At 33.8% G+C, this 24,396-nt stretch overlaps 1 protein-coding gene across 1 annotated transcript in view; it reads left to right on the forward strand.

The window, feature by feature from the left end:
* Positions 1-24,065, forward strand: part of LOC150108941 (allatostatin-A receptor-like) — a 246,917-nt gene extending 222,852 nt beyond the window's left edge. Inside the window, exons 2-6 of the mRNA XM_090401334.1 lie at positions 3,692-4,101; positions 10,728-10,851; positions 14,069-14,283; positions 18,208-18,343; positions 23,658-24,065. Of these exons, the coding sequence (XP_090257460.1) occupies positions 3,698-4,101; positions 10,728-10,851; positions 14,069-14,283; positions 18,208-18,343; positions 23,658-24,065 (1,287 nt within the window). The 5' untranslated portion in view covers positions 3,692-3,697. The remainder of the gene's footprint in view (positions 1-3,691; positions 4,102-10,727; positions 10,852-14,068; positions 14,284-18,207; positions 18,344-23,657) is intronic.
* Positions 24,066-24,396: the final 331 nt, after the last annotated feature.

Raw genomic sequence — 24,396 nt, forward strand, 5'->3', positions numbered from 1 at the left:
ATAGTTGCAATAGTACTTTCATGGAAACTGGATGATGTGCACGGTTCTTCAACTCTGATTTCTGATGTATCGAGTTGGTTACAATCTGCATCAGAATATTTTAATATTTTAACAAATTTATTAAGAGTCCCAGTTTGTTTCTTAATATCTGTTTCTTTTGCAGCATGACGCTTACGATTTTGCACATCGGATAACGTTTTTAAATTTTTGATTCCATTTCTATTTTATATCCACAAGAAATTATTACACAACGCGACACAGAGACGAAATAATAGTCCGCACTGCCCTACTGTCCGTAGCCTACTGAGATGCGTACCATATGACTGGTTAACTAGCAACAAATGTTTTGTACGAAAATTCGAAAAGACTGCAGTAGACACAACATTCTGCAGGCAAGCATTTAGCCTGCTATCGCTGCAAAATTATAAACAGCCGGCTGATCAAAGAGGCAGCAATGTACATTTTTTTTAAATTTTTATTCGGTATCCGGTCTTATTTATTTTAATGTGATCATTTTAAGAATTTTTTGTTTTTATGATAAAAATTTTTTCTCAAAAGTGAACTTATGAACCGTGTCCCTGCGGCGGCGCCCCCTTCGTAGCGGCGCCAGCATGCCCACTTCCGCCGGCCCTGATCAGTAGCATTCAAAATTACTGGCTGATCCTGCAAGCTTATCTGAAGGGAGATATAGACAACACAGATATTTTAGTATTAACAGAAGTATCTACAACAAACGAAGAGGTAACCAGTCACCAAATGCCAAACTTTCAACGAGATAAACACTACATACAAACTAAACGAGACGATGCTATAATACTATTTAGCAAACATAAATTAGAAGGAATAGAAATAAACTATAAATTAGAATATGCGGAAAATATATGTATCGAAGTTTAAAACATCAAACAAGAGAACTCTTTTTATATTAAACGCAATCTACAAATCCACAAATCTACAATCCACAAAATTTCTCGATGAATTTAACAGCTGGCTTTCTACCAAAGAAAAGGTGCTTCGGAATACTTGATAATAATAGTTGACGTAAATATTATTATCAGGTATTATTATCAGATAATAATAGTTGACGTAAATATTATTATCAGGTATTATTATCAGATAATAATAGTTGACGTAAATATAGACATTATGAACATAAATAACAGCACAGCACAATACCTAGGCCTCTTTTCAGAGTATAACATAATCCTCCATCATGCAACTGTAAGGATCAGTCACCTCATCCTGTATTGACCACATAATATACGCGCCCTTCCACACAGCTATACAGCAACCGTCAAAACATGTAAACTGTCAGACCATTATGCCACTCTAAATCATCCCAAAAAATAAAGGGACAGCAACACCCCCCAGAAGATTTAACAGTAATAAACGCTGCGTTAGATAAAAACATAATAATATCAATTGTTTTTATTGACCTAACGCAAGCGTTTGACACACTGACACACAAAACCTTGTTGAACAAACTAACACATATCGGAATCGGAAGTCGTCTATTCCAGTGGTTCAAAGCATACATGAAAAACAGAAAGCACACCACACGTATAGGATCAGCGTACAGCAAAGAACTACCGGTAGCCTGTGGAGTATCTAGAAGCTGTTCTTTTCCCCATTCAGTTCAACATATATATATATATACACACACACACACACGATATTAGTCAACTACCCCTAAAAAGTAAGATCTTCCAATACTCAGATAACACAGCCATAGTATCCATTCACAAAACGCAAACATTGCTTACACAAATATGCAACATGACACCAATCTGATCGCTAATTGAAAATGGCATATCTATAGACTCTGCAAAATCAAAGCTAATGATATTCAAAAACCCCAGAGCCAACCCATAGAAACTAAATATCTCACTATCTGACATCCATCCTTCTATACACAAAGCGCTGATCCTAAAACCACAACCATTACAAAGGTGAAAACAACACGCTCTCTTGGACTTCACTTCGATGCTGATCAAAATTGGAATAGCCATATAAACTACCTACACAACAAACTCAGGATGATAGCAAGCAAACTATATCGATTAAAAGACATTCCCTCGACATACATAAAAATACTAATCTATAAAGCATTATGTGAAAACACAATCGCATATAAAATATTTTAAAATATGCAATTACATAATACACATTCTATGCAGACTCCAAACTTAACAGATTACAATCGTTGGAAAATATAATGGCAAAACTGGTATTCTGGGAATAAATGGAAGAGCCCACACTCATACGGATAGCAATGACAGAACACAAAATATTTAAGGTGAAACACTTATGCCACTATACAGTCATGTTAAAACATTACTTCAGTCCAACCTATAGAGTAACCAGAACATCATATCAGATAACAAGACCACAGTCAACAAACTACATAACATATAAGTACAACAATCACTACGGCAAAGCCACTGAAACTTCTACGTACCTGACATGATAAGCAAACTGCCGTTCGACGACACCTAGGGACCTACAGAGAGCTGAAACAGTTGCTAATTAGATATTATAGCGAGATTGAAAATTAGAAGGAAATATACATACAAATATTGAAATAAAAATACAAATGACAAAATACAGAAAAAGTATGCATATTTATATAAAATAATTCCATTATTATTATTATTATTGAGTTATGTGTTGTATTACTGCATTGTATAGTGAATTTTATGCACATTCGTGCCAATCCATATGTAAATACGATAGATAAATATTTAGCTAGTTTAAAAAATGTATATTTATAAAAATATAAGTACTCTGCATTTTGTACACTGTACAGAAAATATAAGTTTCACTGTATTTATATGTAAATACTCTGTGTGATAATAAACCTTAGCATTGTGAAACAATTATTATTATTATTATTCCATTTAAATTATATACGCAGTCGTATAATTTCCCTATTATTAATAGATTCTGAAATATTTAATATATTTTAAATTCATTTTATGATTGTTATACTACTAAAATTTACAATAATTTTTTGCATTGCTGTCAGTGATTCATTGCCCTTTTTTAAACCGTGTTTGATATTCATGCTAGCATGGTACGTAAACGAAACTCAAAACAATTAATCGCAACAATGCATTTCCTTCTATGATAAGCGTGCTTTTAGAGACACATAAATCCCAAACTGATCAAACTATAGCAAAAAAAGAACACGTGTTGGATTCTCTTTTTGCTTACACAGACAAACATGCATTTACCACAGTTCAAAGCAGTAAAAATGAAAATAAAAAAAGTGGTGATTATTTGAGGTATTTTTGTAAGACTCTCACAATCCATTTGTCGCACCTAGCTGATATTAAGTTTCGACAACTTATAAAAAGAACATGCGTACTTTTTTAGAGAGAAAAAATAATTTCATTTATTCACAATACAATCGTAAGGACATTTCAAAATGTCACAAAAACACGCAAAGTTAATGCACATTGGATGTCACTGTCTAGTATTATTACTCTCAAATTGATAGTCAAAACACAGAAAGAATAAGGACAAAATGTGTGAGATTCCATTTATAAAAATGGTAACTTAATAAAAGATTTAGGCTTTTCACGTCACAATGTACGATTTAAATATTTCACGCAGTTATTTTTGACAAGTGTATCACGTGCAGCACGTAATAGTCAAATAACGTCTGCTTGGCTTTTTTTTTTATATACAGATTACAATGGCTAACTCTACTTGTATGAAGGATGGCATTCTGTGTGAAGAACAGGCAAGAATCTTCATGGATCGTCCGCAAGATATGCTGGATCCACATGTCATTAATCCTACATTTGTTCCCATCATTTTGACACACGCTGTGACATTCCTCATTGGTGTCGTAGGTAACAGTGTCGTTATTGCAACGTGGGCAGGCTCGAGACCTTCGCGTTCTCCTACATGTACGTTCCTCGTGAGCTTAGCTGTTGCTGACCTACTCTTGTTGGTAATATATGTGCCGCTGGAGACACTTGAGTATTTTGTTATTACCTGGGATGCTGGTGGTGCCACCTGTAAACTTAGTTCCTATGTTGAGATGCTCTCAGGGATGGCATCCGTTTTAAATTTGACAGCTGTGAGCTTCGAAAGGTAAGTTTTGAGAAACTTTATTTTATTTTCATTCTTATTGTAATTTTAGTTTAATATGTGTTACTAATTTCAGGAAGTGTGTGTGCACCTTGTTAAAGTTGGACCAAATAGAGAACATCTTTATATCTTTTGAGGTGTAGCTCTATTGACATTATTATTTGAGAATAAAATAGTTTCTTTCTTTGTTTCTCAAGTAATGTTGTCATGGTTACTTTTCATGTTTAAAGCACGTGTGTTTACCTTGAAGTACCAACCAGTTTTTTTTTTTTTTTAATGTTTATTATTTTCTTATTATTTGAATTCTTTAAACTCGACTTATTCTTACTGAGGCCATTTAAGAAACTTCCTCCTAATTTTGTGTTTCGCCATTCTAAATACGTAGTGAAACAATCCCTTTTTATCCGAACAAAATATAACTCCAACTATCATGACATTTTTTTTTTTCTAAATTTCAATGTTTAAGTACGTCAAAGTATTTCTCAATTTTAAAATCGACATGAATACCGGCTTATGAATAAAAATTAAGATTTGTTATTGGTGTTATAAATTATTATATTCTAAAAAAATTGTTTAATATCCTATTTGTTGTAGTATATCCCCTTTTAACCAGCAGTTAACATGATTAATAGACTAACATCATAGCATCAGTTGCTTTGCTCGTTAATTTATTCATCTCATCATCATTTTTCTGTATTGTTATATTCTTTCTTGGCTGAAGGAGGATTTGGATGTTGCATCTCTATCTGTCTCTCTTTCCCTTCTAACACACACACACACACACACACACACACACACACACACACACACACACACACACACACACACACACACACACACACACACACACACACACACACACACACACACACACACACACACAGTACCGTCGACAGGATGTAGCATAGAGGCAGCTTGTCTCACGGCGCGGCTTAATAAGGGCGCTCGTTCAGCCATATTGAGGTTGGCAATATGTCTAAACAATTCCTGTTAGCGTAGCAAGTGTGGAAAGAAGTTTTTCCAAGCTTAAACTGATTAAAAATTATTTGCGAACAGCAATAACCCAACAAAGATTGGTTGGTCTAGCATCTATATCGATACAGGTGGACATAGCTTATAATTTAAATTTAGAAGAGCTTATAAACAGTTTTAATGTGCGATATCCCCGTAGAGCAAACATTTAATTAACATTATTATGTAATCGTTTTGCATTAATGTTTCTCTTGTAATAAAAACAAAATAGCAAGTGGAGATTTTCTTATATCTTTGTCTTATAATCCATCAGAGGCGATATTTAATTGTTTGCCTCATGGCGCGATCTAATCTGGCGACGGCCCTGCACACACACACACACACACACACACACACACACACACACACACACACACACACCGATCTGTTTTTGTGTTGAGCTGTAATAGGCTTTGACAAGTTTATCCCGAAACTTTACAACTGACTTTAACCTGGCAGACACCGGTTAACACCACGATTGACTTGTCGAAATCTTTAACGGGCTTTATAAGGATTTAACGCCTTCTATTTTAGTCTACTGAAATAGAAGCCAAAGAGATCGATGGTGGGATAACTTTGGCTTCTTTCCTTTTAAACATTATTCTTAACCGAATTTTTTATCTTCTTTGCTTTTTCATGCTGTTCATGAAAAGAAAGTTTATTAAATATCGATGAATAAAATAAATAAATAAAAATAAAAATATTAATTTGCATATAAGGAGATAAATTGCCAACTAACCCACCGCTCTGTTATACTTTCGACTGTATTATCATATGACAATATTTTATCACGGTTGATAATAGCAAAGATCAATCGCCTATTTACTATTGGATACATTTCCAACACAATTTAATTATTGTTGGTACTAATCAGTACTTAAGAGTATTCATTATTTACAATATTTCTAATTACACCCATTGGTCGTTATTATTAATATCTCTCTCCTAAATTTAAAATAGGAAATAATTAACAAATTATGTTTAACGAATACAGATTATCGTTTCAACTCATACTTGTTCTGTTAATACCTTTATAAACTTTGGCGAGTTCTATCTACTTTATTCCGGACAATTATAATAACAGACGTCAAATCGTAACCTCGGTCCGTATAATCCATGGTTATAAGGCGCGGGTTTCCAGCTGATATATATATTTTTCACGAGCAGATCATTATACTGCATATCCCATCTATTTTAAGTTAAAGTTAGATGTGCTATTAATATAAATGGTTGGGGCTAATACTTCAGCCGGCAAAGATTTCTCTTGGGAAAGTTTAATCTTTTATAAATTGACAGCGGATATTTCAAAGCAGTACTTTGTAAACTTTTTTCAAGGTCAGTATTTTTAGTATTTTTTTTTTTTCATTTTAGTGTAGTGCTTTAACACACACACACACACACACACATACACATTTGAACAGTTTAAAAAATGTTTGAAAATCCTCCAAAATAACGAATGACGTGAGTCAGATATATGGAAAAAAAAAATAGGAACAGCTATAAAATTCCAGGGTAATGACGTAACGATAAGAGACTTATCAGAGTTTCAAATATATTTATTTGTCGTATGCCTACATCAATAATATCCGATCAGTGGCAGCTCGTGGCTTGAAATCGTGAAGGTGTTGCAACTTTCGAAATATACATACACATTGTAAGTACAGTGTATATGTGTTTGTATAAAATATCAAAATTTTCGTAAAATTAAAAAAAAAAATTAAACATTAAAAAATATTGTTTATTATCGATAAAATTATACAGTTTAGTATAATTCAAAATTACTTAAAAATAAAATCCATTATCATAACCCCAATAACGTTCTAAAATAAAAACTATAACAAATGTTATGTCTTTAATTGTAATGTCCAAATATTTAAAGAGACGGAGTAAACACGATAAGCACTACGAACACTCTCCTACTGGCGCAAACTGCATATAAACAACAGTCGAACTGCTCGATGGACAGTGCCGCATTACGCTAATATCACGCATCACACTATGATGTGCATATGCTTGGCGCGTTGCAATATGACACTGTGGTAAACACAATGCCGCTAGCGTCCTTCGCCCTTCTAAGTGCTACAAGATGGATTTTTATTATTTTTCATACAAAATAAGAAAACCGTATAGGATTGTTGGTGATAAAATTAAATATTACAAGCAAATATAAATAAATTAATAAATATATTTATATATCGATAAACATTGGGGGGTGTTGCAGTTCCGCAGTTCCTATGCACGAGCCACCCCTGTATCCGATACTCTTAGATGCTCAGTTAGTGTTCAGGAGGGAAGGATGGAATAGCCTTTCGACAAGACTTAACAAATAACAAGAATCCAATAAAGAAATGTATCAGAACGTTTCTGGCAGAGGCTGATCTAATTTGCAAGGGAGATTGCTCCAAGAATTATCCTCAACTATCTCAGGATGATAAGACATGAGTAATTATAAATGGTAAAATGTTTGTCTTGGTAGCTATTTAGAAATAATTCGAGTTTGGGTTAGAATAAAAATCAAGGACATCGATACAGCTCTTGTAAACCTAAAAGCATTTTTTTTTTTTTAATTCTTAATGCCGCATTTGGAATCATGACATCTTCGTAGAAGTGACAGAGTAATTCACTGAGACTACAAAAAATGGCTCAAGTTAATAACAGGAAGGACGTTCCGAGTAAAGCTCTTCAAATAATATATGCAATAATACAAGTCGATGTTAGAAGTGCTACGCATCTAATTAAACTGAAATAATATATACGAGTATATATTAAACTTTGAGTAGTTTTTTTTTTTTTTTTTTTTAATGACCGAATAAAAAGCACATCAGAAAGCAAGCATTGCTAAAACAAATGACGTAACCTACTTACTTTTTTATCATATTTTTATATTCACAAACTCAGAAAAAATGACATAATTACACTGAAATCTTTTATATTAAGACTCTTTCTCCTTTTCTTCTTGTTTTGATATTAATTTTCTTTTCTAACTTGCGAAATTAAAAACGCCTTGTAATGATAGTTCCTTTAAAGTTCTATGTGTTTCAAGAAATCTGAAATTTAATAAGTTAATGTCGGTATTTCGGAAAGTTTGTTGCGTTTTAATTCTAGAAGATCATTAAAATTAATAGATAGTTGCAAACAAACAAATTCAACTGTAATATCGCAAATAGCGATATTACAGTTGAATTTTTCATTAATTTTTCTCTTCTATCTCAGGATATTAAGAATGATAAATAAACAATTGTCTTTCGGATGTGAAGCATACGTAGCATTTTAAGTTTATTTAACACAACTTAAATTTTAAATATTCTAGTCAGTATATTATGTTACGATAATGTTCGTCTGTCCATTATACACAATAATTGCAATTAAGGAATTTCAGAATTTCTTATGAAAATATTATGGCGAAATATGTTTACATTACGCCTGAATAACGCCAACTAATGCTTATTAGCTTGTTTTGTCTTCTGCGATAATTTCAAAATTAGCAAAGAATTATATACAAATCTGTTAAAAATGTGAATTACATATTTTCGAAAAGATTTTCACATTATAATGTACATTTGGATAATATTTATTATATAATATATTTGAAAGTCTAAACATTATTTAAATAAATGAAATTTTTGGAATGGAATATAGATATATTTGTATTTCTAAATAATTAAACATTTAATTTAAACACCATTCGTTTATTAACATTTATTAATTTTATCAATCATGACCATTTGGTATTCTTATTGCGTGTCACTATAAAATTCTTACGGAATTTTATTACAGTATTTACTTTCATATGAATCATGATCATTTAATAATCTTACAGTATTTTATTATTAAAATCTAATGGAATTTTTGCAAAATGTTATATCTTAGAATAAGATCAGAGAATAAACTTGCATTTGCTAGATCAGTGCTTCCCAAACTTCTGGATGTCAGGGCCCCCTTTGGAAAAATTAAAATATTTAACGGCCCCTTCAAAAAAAAATCGTAATATAGAGATATATTATTATAATATTTATTGTATTTATATTCAATACAAAACATACATAGCGAATATTGCAAAAATCAAATGCAAATATTACATTTTTAGCATCTTACATACACATTTCACATGACACATTATCTCATATTTTTATATAGATAGATAGACAGATATATTGTTATTGTACATTTGCAGTAGAAGCACATGAAACGTAAAACGATTAGTAATAAAGAAAGAAAGAATTAAAAACATAAAAGAAGTTTAATAACAATATAATGTGATGGATGTGTTTCAGTACTGCTACACCAATATCAGGTGAAATATTTGAAACTGCAATTCTTAGATTTCTGCTTTGAAATGAAACTTATTTGAATAAGCATATATTTACTAATATTTATTAAGCGCCGAAATACGCAGGAAGCAAAATTTGTGAACCAGTGTGTGATTTCCCCCCCCCCCCATTAATATATAAAAAGTAACAAAAAAAAAGAAATAATAAAAATTAAATACGTTTCTTTTAAGATAAAAAAATCGACTTAGTCTTAAAACATTTTCAATTTGTTTTCATTATTTCACAGTCCCCCCCCCCCCTCAACAAAACCTAGGCCCCCAAGGGGATCGCTGCCCACAGTTTGGGAAACGCTGTGCTAAATGGTGTTGTTTTAAACGAGGAATTTTTGAAAGAAAACTTTTTTTTTCCAATATCGAATAGGATGTGATAATGCCACTAATGAAATACAGATGGTAACTTACTAAAAGTATTACAGTAATCCCTCGATTAATGCGCCCCCGATTAGTATGTCCTTTTTTTTTCGATACCCAAATTCTATTAGTGCGCCTATATACACCTTAAAAATAAATGTTACACATTTAAAAATTTTCTATTTATACATTTTTATGGCTAACTATTTTAAAAAATCACTCACCAGAATGAAATAATTCAGTTACCGATTTAAAACATTTTACAAAGTTATTTTTAATGGCATACTACACTACTTCCATGTACACTTGTACAATTTTCCAAATTTTTACCGCCAGAATTTATGTCGTGGGCGTACTATAGCAGACGTACGAATTGTCACAAAAAGGAGAATCCATTCCGATAACAGGGTAATCAATCTGTCTTCTGGGATGAGTTGTTTATTATTACACGTCGGAAAATTAACTTCTCTTTTATGATGATTGTAGTTTTTAAAGTGGGAACTATTTTGCTTGTATAACAGTTGGGAAATTTTAACTATAAAGCAGCACGTGATTTCGCGTGTTGGCAACCAATTCGTACGTCCTTCATTTCTCTCTCCTCTTTAGCAAGCCAAGCGAAGCTCTACAAAGCGTGGAACGAATTATACTTTTTCCCATAGATTATTATATTCGATTAGTGCATTTTCTATTAATGCTCCTGTTTTAAAGAACGCATTAATCGAGGGATTGCTGTACTATTCAAGAGGCTTCAGCCATCATTAGCCACACACACACACACACACACACACACACACACACACACACACACACACACACACACACACACACACACACACACACACACACACACACACACACACATCAAAGGGGAAAATCTGCATTGACTAAGAAATAAGGAGAAAAAAATCTTAATGGACTTTGTATCTCATGTCTTCAGGTTCCTGGTGATTGCCTTTCCCATCATGGCCAGAAGGTTCTGTACAATAAGCACATGCCGAAGAGGGCTGGTAGCAGTTTGGCTGTTAGCATTACTTCTAGCTGCTCCCGTCCTAGTCACCAAGGTAAGTGCATTTAATAGTCACTTCCGTAGCCATCGATCATGTTTTCTGTAGTAGCACAAACACACACACACGCACGCACGCACGCACACTCAGAAAGGATAAACAAGCAACAGCACCTCACACAGAAAGTTGTATATTTGGTTTCGCTTTGTTGGAGTTTAAAAAATGTCAACCAAGCGACCTTGGAAATAATGTTTTGTAGCAGGCATAAAAATTTTTACTGTATTTTTTAATGTTTACTTGGATTACAAATATTAAAATCCGTCCTAAAAGCGAATGCATATAATATTTCAATAATTAAGCTTTAATTATTATTAATGTACTAATTAATAATATATAAACTATAATTAATAGTTATTTACTAAAATAAAGAGCCAAAAGGCTTCATTTCGGCGATGCAAAATCATATAAATCAAGTGAGTATTAAATCCAGCATTATTTCAAAGCCGAATGCAGAAACTATGAAAGTTTCGTATGAAAATTGACCAGAGAGCTTACGGGAATACACTCGCCGGCATTTACGAGTTGCCCTAGCGCGGACCTTATTGGAGACATGATCGCTAGCCCAAGCGTCCTTCTAGTTTTCTGCATTCGGCTTTGAAATAATGCTGGATTTAATATCCACTTGATTTCTGTAACTATAATTATTAGTTTTAATAATTATGTTTCACGTTTTCTTTATTATCAGTTTTAAGCAATTAATAATCAATCTCGGTTAAAATGGATTTTTTTTTTAATCCTTGTTGCAGTGTTGAGGGAGTTTTTAGATTTCAGCTAACGCTTTGAACGCTCATGAATAAAAAAGTATGTGGATTATCTTAGTTTGTCCTCTTATCACTGAAGCCTACGTAATGAAATTATTTTAGGATCCTTGAACCGATAAAGTCAACTGCCATATTTGTATTTGCCTCATCTGAGAAAAAAAAAAAAAAAGGAGAAACCTCAAGAAGTGTGGCATCATGAAAGACATGCCTTCATAACATGAGGAGATCATGCATTATTAGTTCCTGCTTTTTTTTTTTTTTTTTTTTTTTTTGTAGAAGCAACGGTCAATGGTGAATATTACCTTTTAAGTTTTCAGAATGTCCTCAATCCTGAACTTCGACGGTTAAATCTTTAAGATAGCACCTTCATTTGGCAAGATGGCGCACCCTAACACTGTATTTAGGTTGTGTGAAAGTTTCTGAATATTGAATGACGTCTTTTCAGGCGTGCACACTAGAGCTGGGATCAGGATCACAGAAGCAACCTTTGAAATAATTGATCAGCAACTGCAGAAGAGTTCAACGAATTAGCAAATAGGTTTGCACAATGCATCGCAAAAGATAGTGATTGTGCTGAAGGTTAAAAATTAATGCCTTACAGTACTGCAACAAACTGATCATTAAGATTTTATATGCCATTTATAGATATTTCTAACAGGTGTACTTGCAAAATTGCACCAGAACTCTATAATCACCATATTCATCTTTTATCTATTTAAAAAGGAAAAGGCCAGCGAAAATGCGATTTTATTTTATATAACACAAAGAAATGTTAAAAGAGTAATAACTTCTTAAAGTTTTATCAGTTTATCGGAAACTTTCATGATGGTATGTAATAATATGCGTAGGCACTTATAAGTAAGTCACACCGCAAAGAAAAATTTCTTTGCAAAGATATGTAATATTCATATTACGCAGAACGTTATTTCCGCAGTTCAATTTTTGGTTTCTTCATCGTGGCTATCCCAGGAATAAATATAGTCGGGTGACCTTCACACCATAGTATAAAAAATTCTCTCAAACTTTGCATCGGCACGTTAACTTGCCGATCTTCTATAGGATACAGAAGATACACAATTTTCTTCCTTCAATTTTTCTAAAAGTGGAGACACGTTCAGAAAAGAATTTTGTTCTAAGATTACCTTATCAGCTGTCTGAAGCTGCTGCCTCTTGATATCGGATGAAAAGAGGTAATCAGTAGTGTCAACAATGAGCTACCTGGAAACAATCGGAAGGAAAATTCAATGTAGGAGGAGAACAAAGACAATAGCTTTACAAAACCCCGACACCAGTCTGCAAGTGTCATCAAAGGCTCTTGGTTCACCTATTTTTCTTCATCGTTGATAAATGTTTTTATTTAAATATCATACCTGTAAATTAGCTGCATCAAAACATGTTACGAGAATTTGTTTCAAACAAATGCAGTACTTCTACCAGATAACCATAAGGAAAAATATGAATCCTGTATACTCCTTAATTTTTATTACATGTAAGTAATCTTAAATACGCCTTAATTTTTAATGATATCTAATCCCAAATACTTCTCAATCCTTAATATTTAATCTCTAAATAATCCTTAAGTAGTATTTAGTAGTATTCCACATTTCTCTTCAGCCTTGTGGCTGGTGGGAGATAGTGATACGCCATTATACTTGGGAGATCATTACAAGGCAAGGTGGTATCCCGTTGCCTTCTTTGCCGCAAGTAATTATGACTACAACCGTGTGTGTGTTCACGTGACCGGTTTGCCTGTTTCGAGGGATGAAAAACCCAAGTTACCAGGAGAAAACCCTCCACCTCCGTATGAGACCGACTAAGTCACCTTTAGTCGAAAGAGACCAGATAAAAGTTCCTCACGTCACTGACGGGAATCGAAGCCCTTTCTAGTCAAAGGTTTCGTCTATACTGACTGAGCTACGGAGGCTCAGTATTTAGTAGTATTTAATCCCAAATCCTTAATCCTTAAATAGTATTTAATCCTTAATCTTTAAGTAGCATTTAATCGTTAATCCTTAAGTAGCATTTAGTAGTATTTAATCCTTAACCTGAAGGATTTAATCCTTAAGTAGTATTTCATCCTAAATCCTCCTTAAGTAGTGTTTAATCCTTAATCCTTAATCAGTATTTAATACTAAATACAATTTTAAATACTTCTTAATTCTTGTGGAGTGAATCTACCATCAATATGTCTGAAGTGATCAAATTAGAGACAAAACCTTCCCAAGACTCTTATTCAACAACTATTGACTGTTAAATCCCTGAACTATTTTTTCCCCCAATATCATATCACAAAGCTCCGTTTGTTGTACTGTTTGCTTTAGTTACTGTACGAAGTAAAGTGTAAATAACATGTAAGTTCGAACTTTACTTTCCTATGAAATATTTTTATCTATTAGTGTCTGTTATGTAATTAAAATCGACATGAATATTATATTTTAATCTTCTTCTTTCAGAGGGTGTATCCAATAACGTATTACAACAATTTCACCAGCATTACGGCATATTACTGTTGGGATTCTAACGATAATTTGGCCTTCTCTGTAGCCATTTATCAATTAGTTGCGATGTTCGCACTCCCTGCTGTTCTCATGTCTGTTTGTTACTTCTGGGTTATCAGAGAATTATGGAGTAGTACCAAAACCATAGCAGCAATGACCAGGCCTTACAGGTAAGTGGTTTCAATCAATTGTTTCATTTAAAGCTGATTTAAAGGTGTAATTAGAATGATATTAAATTAGATTTCGGTCGAGGATTTCGCATTATATCCTATGGGGTTATAGCAATGGGTTGGTTAGCAATCGTTTTCGTCACGAAATAGGGACTTCCCAAACATCATATTGTTGTCTGCCATTTGGTAATCCCTGGTTCCACAGACAGATTTTTTTTCTCTAGTTAAATGATTAGTGATACCGAAATGACAACAATGTCGGATATTCGGACACATTCTCTGACGCCCCCTACCGGAAAATAAAGAAGTAGCCAGATTCCGTCTTGAATGAGCTGATTTGAAGTGCAAACGCATTATCCTTCCATCGAATTATGAAATGGAGTGTTGAAAAATAACTGTGTCAACATCGTAAGTTCTGCTTCAAAAGAATAAAAGCTATGTCAGAAAACTTGGAGACGTTAGAATTTGATTCGTGTGAACAAATAAGAAGTAGACCTGAAACCCTTTATTGGCTTTTCCAAGTCAAAAGTGTAGTCACGTTCGATGTAGCTAAATGCTGAGGGTCTGTCGACGATCAAAAAAAGAAGTCACCTGTGAACAAACATTTCTATTCAAATGATTGGAAGTGTCCACAGGAATATGTTTGAATTCCTGGGTTGTTCGAATTTCGTCTAGGACGCGGAGACTTTAAGGATTTTCATCAAGTGAAAGTGAGTTACAGGTCTCCGTCGGAAGTTGAAAGATTGTCCTTCTGAAATTTGCTTTTTTTTTAATCCATCTAACAGAAAAATCGGTGGGAAAAGACGCAATTATGATTATGAGACACAGACAATATATCGGCTTCATAGACCTAATTGAAGTAGTCGAACTAAATCGAATCAACACTTTCAGATATACAGACAGAATTTATTCAATATCTTACTTATTTTCAATTCTTTCCAAAACGAATTCAACACGTTGGGGTAATAATGAATTCATCACACAATGGATTCAGGCCATTTCCAAATAAGCTTACAAAAATGGCAAGAAAAGTGGAAGAATCACTGTATATCATCAGGAGAAGCTCCTTAGCAACTTTAATTTTCCTTCTTAAAAAAACGTCTATTCTAATTACTCATTACGCACTTTTAACGGTAGACGCATCATACTCACCGAACAATGTAACTTATGTCATTTATTAAGTTACTTATATTTCACTGGATTCGAATAAGTAATTAACTCAAAGTACAAAAGCACTTTAATGGGAAAACAAGGCATCACAATTAAGTGATCAATAGAAATAATTCACAATTGTAACGAAGAAAGAGCGAACTCAAATCGCAGAATGAGTGCCTTAGTTCGTGGCTCTCATGTCATAAGTGATAATATTTTTTGCGTTTCGAAGTTGCTGGTTTAAATCCAGAGAAAAGTCGTCTGCTTTATAATTTACATAAAATATTTAATGAATAATCTCACATTATTTGAGCCCCTCTATTCTAATCACTGTTAACATTATTAACTCTCAAAGTACAAATAACTGGTGTTCAATGAACTAATGAATAATTAAACTACCTGTTCTCATTATTAATCAACCATCCCTAATTACCTACTTTTGTCAACTATCAAAGAACACTCAACTGTAAATCAAACCCTATATTTTAAATGCAGTTAATGTTTGAAAAGAAGAAATCGTTAGCGACATATCTGTTCTTAAAAATTATTTGCGTACAAAAGATGAATTTATCTCTTTGCATTATTAGTTTTTTTAGCATGTAAAATCAAATAAATTATTATTTTTAATAAAAACCCAAACATCTATGCTTAAGTATCTTCATTTTAAAGTCAAGTGTTTACGACGAAAAACATTATACGTCAAAGTTCCCTTATTAACCAGTTCAGAAACTGTAAGACCTTTACGAGTTCACTGGAGGTATTCCGGTGTGTATAAATTTTGCTGCTCTCGTATCAAGGCATATATCAGTGATGAGAGTGGAAGATTGGAGTATCAGGAAGAGTGAAAACTGCCTTGATGCCGCTCTCCAGCAAAAGATATTGAAACAATATTATTTTTTTCAGATAACTGAACAAGATTATTCTCGGTCACGTGATATAACAATCTTCATTGTCACTGCTGAATATACGCATCATACTCATCATATTAAATTAGTTTTTTTTTTCGCTGTAAGGATTTGCAAGCATAGTCTTCTTATCACTATTGATATGGTACCGATTTAAAATCACTTGTCAGTAGTATTATTGCCGTTATGACCACTGAAAAGTAGTCACATCAACAATGAAGGGCTTTATCAATTATACCTTGGCTAGTCGTATCATTTATCATATCATTCATAAAGTGAGATTAATTTATCTTAGAGAGAGAGAGAGAGAGAGAGGGGGGGGTAGAGTTAATACAACGAATACAACAGTTCATACTTAAAACAATCCGCTTATTTGTCATTGTTCTTACTTAAATGGACTCTATCACGATGAGGACCTTCTCTTGTCCATCTCTACAATAAGAGGATGAAGATTATCGCTTTTGCGAAAGCAAAACTTTCCTTCTCTTGTTGTAGCGAATATGGCCGACATAAAAGCATCTGTATGTATATGTGTTGACCATTAATTGAGGGATTTCATCTGACAGATGCTTTAGCCTTTAGTGCCTTCTCTCATAATTCAGCTAATCCATAAATGTGCTCATATTTTGTATAGCACAACGCGCATTAGGCATACAGAGAAGCCACACAGCCACTTTGAAATACCACTAAGTATTACGTTTATGATCTCCTCTCAGCTTTTAACTCTCGGTAATAAATAATAATAATAATAATAATAATAATAATAATAATAATAAAACAGCTTCTCGATGTATTTATTGACCATATAAAGCTGCTACTCATTAACTCAACAACGCTTTTGTTTTAACAATTATTTGTTATCTGATTTTCCGATACCATCATGAGTTCATTAAAGCGATATATCCATCATCCAAATCTCCTCTCAATAATGTAATAATATCATTGAATAGAACGATATTTTGTTTCGTATGAAATATCTTTTAATACATTTAGCAGCCTAGGAATTAGGATAGAATTAATTCAATCATGGCAGAAAAATATTGTTGAATTATGGATGGTCCTGCTGAGTGTAATAATGTGATGCCCTCGGTTGATATGGAGAAGAAAGAAAGCTGCCATATACATCTTTGTACCTCATATTTCACACTTATAAAAGGAGTCAACATAGTAGTTGTGGTAGACACTTTTTCTTGTTACAATAAGATTGGCATTGAGCGATTGCCACGGAATGCAAGCACTACGAGAGACTTTTCAGCGTGCTGGGAACGGCGCACCTTCCAAAAACAAACGAAGTGTGACAGCAAGTCCATAAATCGATGTGCACTTCTTCCTATAACGGAAAACCTTTGCAGTCTTTGCCTCTTCTTAATTGCTACTTTTCGTTGTACAATACTTTTCCCTTGTGGTTTTCGGTGTGTCTAAAATCATTTATTTTTAACAGTTCGATCCAGTTCTTTATGAAGAGAAAAACCTTGAAAATAATTTTACTAGGATATCTATTAAATTAGTTTTTTTAGTTGTAAGGATTTGCATGCATAGTCCAATAATCATCAAAATGAACTACATAATGACGTTTGCAACGCACTTTTCAAAATCTTTATTGAATCTTATTATAAAATTTAATTACTGTAGTTATATATTTATGCAATTTAAGGTAAATATAAGAGATAGTTATTGCTAATATTAAAATATAATATTTAATTAATATTGCTACTATTTTTATTAGAAGAATCAAATAATAATGAAAAGATAAAAATAAAAAATAGATTATCCTATTTCATTCTATGTGTTGTGAATGTTTAAAATGATGTATTGGGTATTGAAAGTAAATAGATATGTTAACAGCGATATTTCAATTTTTTTTTAGTGAAACACTGGATACACCTTGCTGTCGGCAACCAGATATTATACGCTTCGCTACAAATCGTCAGCAAAGAACTACACCGAAACGTATTTGTAGTATTCATCGTCAATGTTTGGAAGTGCAACAAGCACGAAAACAGGTATGGATGAAGCATTTGTATTTTTTTCATTCGATTTTTTAGTCACGTCTTTTTATTATATACGTTAATACAAAGATTAACGCATATGTTGAAAATTGTATCTACTTACATCTATTTATAAAATTGGAATTAAAAAAAAAAAAAAGATAAAATAAAAACACGGAAAGAGTTGGGATTTGCATTGGCACGTGAGCAAGCAATTTGCATCAAAAAATTGTTGAAAGACCCGTAAAGCAAAGTATTGTTTTAAACATATAAAAGTATTTTAGTCAACCGTGATGTTATAAACAAGAAGACCTTTGATCGGAAAGACCTGGGTTCGATTCCCGTCAGTGATGTGAGGAACCTTTATCTGGTCTCTTTCGACTAAAGGTGAGTTAGCAGGTCACATACTGAGGTAGAGGGTTTTTTCACCCGGAAACTCGGTCTTTCATTCCACAAAACAGACAAATCGGCCAGTAGAACACGCGCAATTTACAGACAAGAATACTTAGAAGCATAGGGGTAACTGCCTTATATCATTCTCATATCTAGCTCCAGATACAGAAGAACAGAACTCATTGCTGTATTTCGAAACTGGAACCAAATAAAAAATATTTGTTTTTCTTTCACAATCTTCACTTGTTATGCTTTATATCGTTATATACAAATAAAGTGGTTATAAAAATGTTGTTAGTTTATAATAGCTTTTAGAATGAAAAGTACGGATCTGAAAAATATTTCCTGCACTGCATGAATAGCAGTATCATAGAATATTGTAAATAAATTACTTTATGTAACTTGATTGTACTATAAAAGGCATAAGTTTAGTTGGTTCGTTTGGAATTACAGCCAGCGCAACTGAGGCTGTGAAGTCAGTGTATTATAACCACTGTGTATTTCGGCACTTGATAACCCACCTTCAGTTGAAAAGACTCAAAGGGATACTTGATTATTCAGTATTACTTTAATCTGTTCATAGGAGCACGTTTTATAAGGAATGACGATTTTATCTACTAGACAACCGGTTATCGGTATCTCGGTTTTCGATCCTGCAAAACAAGCAACCAGCCAAAGAACACACATTAACAGACATAATACACTGTGTCATAGCCTTTGTTGCTTTAGCCGCATTTCCATACAACAATCCAGGCACAGGACAAGTATGAAACTACATCTGAAAGTTGACTCAAAAATTAAGGACTTTCTATAATCGAGTGATTGCCTCTCTCATCACGTGAAATATCAACACGTCCACTAACCTATCACAAATCATATAGTAGGAGAGTTGTCTAAAGTTATTGGCCTAACAATGAAAAAATGAATTTATAATTTCAAATTTTTTCCCGCCATAATCTCCCTTAAGACTATTACATTTATTTGCTCCAGCGCCATTATCCCGTCCTTGTAGTGGCTCTCAGTAAGATCTGCAACATACCCCTTTACAGCTGCAATCACCTCTTGATTCGAAGAAAAACGCTCACCAGCGAGGAAGAGTTTTAGTTTTGAGAAAAAACAGAAGTTAGAGGGAGCCAAATCTGGGGAATAGAGTGGATATTCAACAATTCATAGTGCAGATCCCTCAATTTTCGCATTGCCAAAACACTTTTGTAGGCAGGTATATTGTCCTGATGAAAGATGGTTTTTTTCTTCTGCAAACCTTTGGGTCTTTTCTCACGAATATTTCGTCTAGTCTGGTTAAAAGATCGAAATAATATTCCCCGGTTATTGTTTTACCCTTTTCAAGAAAATTAATAAGCAAAATGTCTTTAGCATCCCAAACCACCAATGCCATGACCTTTCCTGCTGATGGAACCGACTTTTTCTTCTTTGGCGTTGAACAGTCGGTTTCTGTCCACTGTTTTGACTGTTGTTTGGATTCGGGTGTGTAATGGTGAATCGAAGTCTCATCCATAGTAATAAATCGACGTACAAAATCAGTTTTATTCTTGTTAAAACACTCCAAGTATTGTTCAGAGATTTTCATGCGAGTGCGTTTTTGATCTGCTGTGAGCAAGCGCGGCACCCATCTTGCGCAAAGCTTTTTCATTTGCAATTCTTAGTGCAAAATATATCCTACACGTTCTTTTGAAATGCCTATAGTTTCAGCAATTTCACGCACTTTGACTCGCTGGTCATACAATACCATATCGTGCACTTGATCAATGATTTCTGGTGTTGTTACACTTTTTGGACGTCCTTCACATGGATCATCTTCAAGGCTTGTACGGCCACGTTTAAACTCGGCAGCCCATTTCTTAATTGTCGCAAACGGAGGAGAATGCCCATAAAGGTTTATGAACTTTGAATGAATTTCTTTTACAAAGAATTTTATAACCGCACGATACTCAATTTTATCCATTTCAAGGCATGCAGACAACACTTTGGCTTCCCACAGCTGCATAAAAAAACTACTTGATAGAATGACTTACAATTTCACATGGATGCGTATGACAGATATACTAACTTGGAAAAAAATCTTCCCGATAGTGTTGCTATTTATTGTCGAGGGCGAGAACTTTTCAAACCACTCACGTATCTGTAATACGAGGGTGGTCTGAAAAGTTCTCGGCTTCGGCCATAGAGGGCAACACTATCGGCAATATTTTTCCCTCTAAGTTGGTACGTTTGTCATAAGCATCCGTGTGCAGTACTTTATGAACTGAAATTCATCAGTCGGAGACAACCCAGAGTGATACTATATATAATCCTTAAAAGGGCTGGTTTAAAGGGGGCGAAGCAAGAATGCTTTTCATATTCCCCGTTATCTGTAGGGAACAGTGTAGGAACAATGTGTTATTGAGCTATTAAAGCTCTGATCATGGCAGGAGGGTAACAGCAATGGCCTTAGTTAGAACTTCATTGGCTACAGCATTGCTATATGTAAAGGTAAAGCCGTCTCTAAAAATTCGGACGATCCCTAGACCACTCATTCGTGGGCGAAAGACATCCATCTCAGCGGTGGCTCCACTCAGTGATGGCCTTCCACCTACCACCACCGAGCAGAACCGCTCAAATTCCGAAGAAAAGCATTGACCGACAAAGCCCCTCACCGGGCTGTGCTGGAGAACACTTTTCCCGGAGACTCAAATGGCTTCCTTAAGGAAGTCCTTATAAGGACTGGCTTAAAGGGGCGAAGCAAGAATGCTTTTTTCATCTTCCCCGTTATCTGTAGAGGACACTGTAGGGATAAGGTGTTATTGAGCCATTAAATCTCTAATCATGGCAGGAGGGTAACAGCAATAGTCGAGTCTCAGTTAGACCTTCATTAGCTACAGCATTGCCATCCATTTCCCTCCAAGGGTATTGGATTGAATGAATCAATCACCGCATCTCACGGTCGATTGATTCATCACTTCTTCTTCTGTTATCCTGGAAGTTGAAGTAATGCAGAAGTCATATTTGTATATACGAATATCTAAAAGGTATCGGAATTTATTTTTAAAATACTCTGGTTTAGAAAGAGTTTTTGGAAGCTTTTTCATTGAATTTAGTTTAATTTAAAGATACGAAGATATCATATACTTAATTTAATCCTATATTCAATTTAATAATAATTTTAATACCTTTTGGCTACTCCTATATGAAAATATGATTTCTGATTACTTCAACTTTAGTATCACCTCTGAATTTCTTTTGACGTTAAACCTTCTTTTACAAAGAATTTTATAACTCACGATACACGATTGTATTCATTTCAAGGAATGCAGACAACACTTTTGTTTCAGACAGCTGTATAAAAAAAAAACTACTCGATAGAATGACTTACAGTTTCACATGGATGCTTATGACTGATGTACCAACTTAGAAAAAAAATCTTGCCGATAGTGTTGCCTAATTGTACCTTCTATAACATGCTGCAGATATGGATTCAAATTGTAGGATTATTTTGTGAATGTCATTAGGTGGAAAATTCTCCAGGCATGTTGATACACGTCCATCAGACTGGACGAGTGTGCAATGTGAGTCGTTACCCAATAGGATACAACTTCATCACTGTGAAATCTCTGTTCTGTATACCCAGCCATTGTTAACAATAAAACAAAGACCACAAGCCTTTGTTTACAAATAAAGTTCATCAAGGACATGGGCTTGTAGCTCTTCTGTGAAAATTGGTGACATAACTCGGGCAGCAGAAACACAAAGACTGTTGATATCTATCACATTTCCAAACAGATTTTTTTGCTGTCTGAATGTGACCTGGAGTATCCATCTTTCTCAAGAGCATCAGCTCCTATCAATTAGTGTTTTCATCTGAACTGGTCATATCTGGAATTTAGTGGACTTTTGTCTGGTCAGCGTACAGCTAACTCTGGACTTAATCATATTTAACTGTGGGATGGCATATGGAGATATTTTCTGTAAATATGTTTTGTTAAAATTGCGTACATATTTTAAACCAAATGACCAATAATAAATGTTATTTATTATTGGTCAGTTGGTTTAATTTGAAATAAATCAGTTTTGTTATAATATTTTTATTATTTTATAAGAAAATAATTTAGTTTATTAAGTTCGAAGGCTAAAAATGTCTGAGAAAACTTTCTTCTAAAATATTCTTATGCTAAGAATATTTCAACAAGCAAACCATATCTGCTGAAGAGAATTGTTTAGCGAACGATCAGTCAGTGAACTACTCAAAAGTAATTGCAGTAAAGTATGTTTGCATATATTTTTACCATATAAAATCTTTTAAAAAATTAAAAATTTAAATAGATAATGGATGGTAATGGGTAATGGATGGCAATGCTGTAGTCAATGAAGTTCTAATTGAGGCTCGGCTATTGCTGTTACCCTCCTGCCATCATCAGAGCTTCATGATCAGAGCTTTATATAGCTCAATAATACCCTATCCTTACATTGTCCTCTACAGATAACGGGAAATATGAAAAGCATTCTTGCTTCGCCCATCTAGCCAGTCCTTTTTAGGACATCATTTTATTGCAGCAGGTGTTTTCTAGGGTAACGGATGGCAATGCTGTAGCCAATGAAGTATTAACTGAGGCTCGGCTATTGCCGGTGCCCAGTCATGACTAGAGCTTTTAGCTCAATAACACCCCATCCACACAGATTTTCTCCAGTCAGATGAAGGGATGAAGAGTCAAGGACTCAGTCCATCTTCCCAAAAAAAAAAAAAAAAAAAAAAAAAAAATCATAATTTTATAATTTGTTGATATTTGTATATACATATATATATATATATTTTTTTTTTTTCCCGTATTGTTGATATTTGTATATTAAAAAATTATAATTTGCTGATATTCGTATATTTATTATTATTATTTATTTATTTATTTTATTTTTTATATTTTATTTTTTCTGTATTTTGATACAGGTCATAAAAATGCTGATTCTGGTCATCATGTTATTTTTGGTCTGCTGGGGACCTCGTCTTATAATGAACGTTGCTATCAAGCACGGTCTGCACAACTTCACCTATTCAGCGTACACAGCACGTATTTCGTTCTACTTACTCTCCTTCATCCATTCTGCCCTCAATCCGTTTGTGTACGGCTTCATGTCGTCCAACTTTAGACGGATGATGTTGCAGTCGTGTTCAGAAGACGTGGTGAACGTCATAACTTGCGGACGTTCCACGCGCTCGCAGACGAGAAGGCAGTTCTCGGACTCGTACGAATTCAGCACCTGTGCCACGAGCGTCCGTCGCTCTCGAATAGCGAATTCCGTGGAAACGGACGAAAAACGGTACCGAAAAAACGAGAGTGAATGGACCCCAGTTTAAAGTGAAAAAAAAAAAAAAAAGGCCAAAATTCATACGTGTCGTACCTTTGTTTGTGAACAATAAAAGTCGTTATTTCAATAAATACTGGTAATTTATTGGTGACCCCTGGTGGCAAAAATGTGAAATAAATGTTTTGCTTATTGTTCTGGTATTGATGAATAACTTTGAAGTATTTAACTTATTTGTCTATGTTAGAAGATTTTTTGATTTTTTTTTCAAGAATATATATTATAAAATGTCATATTCTTAAATTCCGTTTCAGTAATTTTAAGAATATGAATTTGAAAAAATTCGGTAATTGCAATACCCATTTACAAAAAAAAAAAGTATG

Source organism: Typopeltis vanoorti, chromosome 2, assembly GCF_054136105.1.
Source record: "Typopeltis vanoorti isolate ZY-2024b chromosome 2, IOZ_Tvanoo_1.0, whole genome shotgun sequence".
NCBI classification, from domain to species: domain Eukaryota; kingdom Metazoa; phylum Arthropoda; class Arachnida; order Uropygi; family Thelyphonidae; genus Typopeltis; species Typopeltis vanoorti.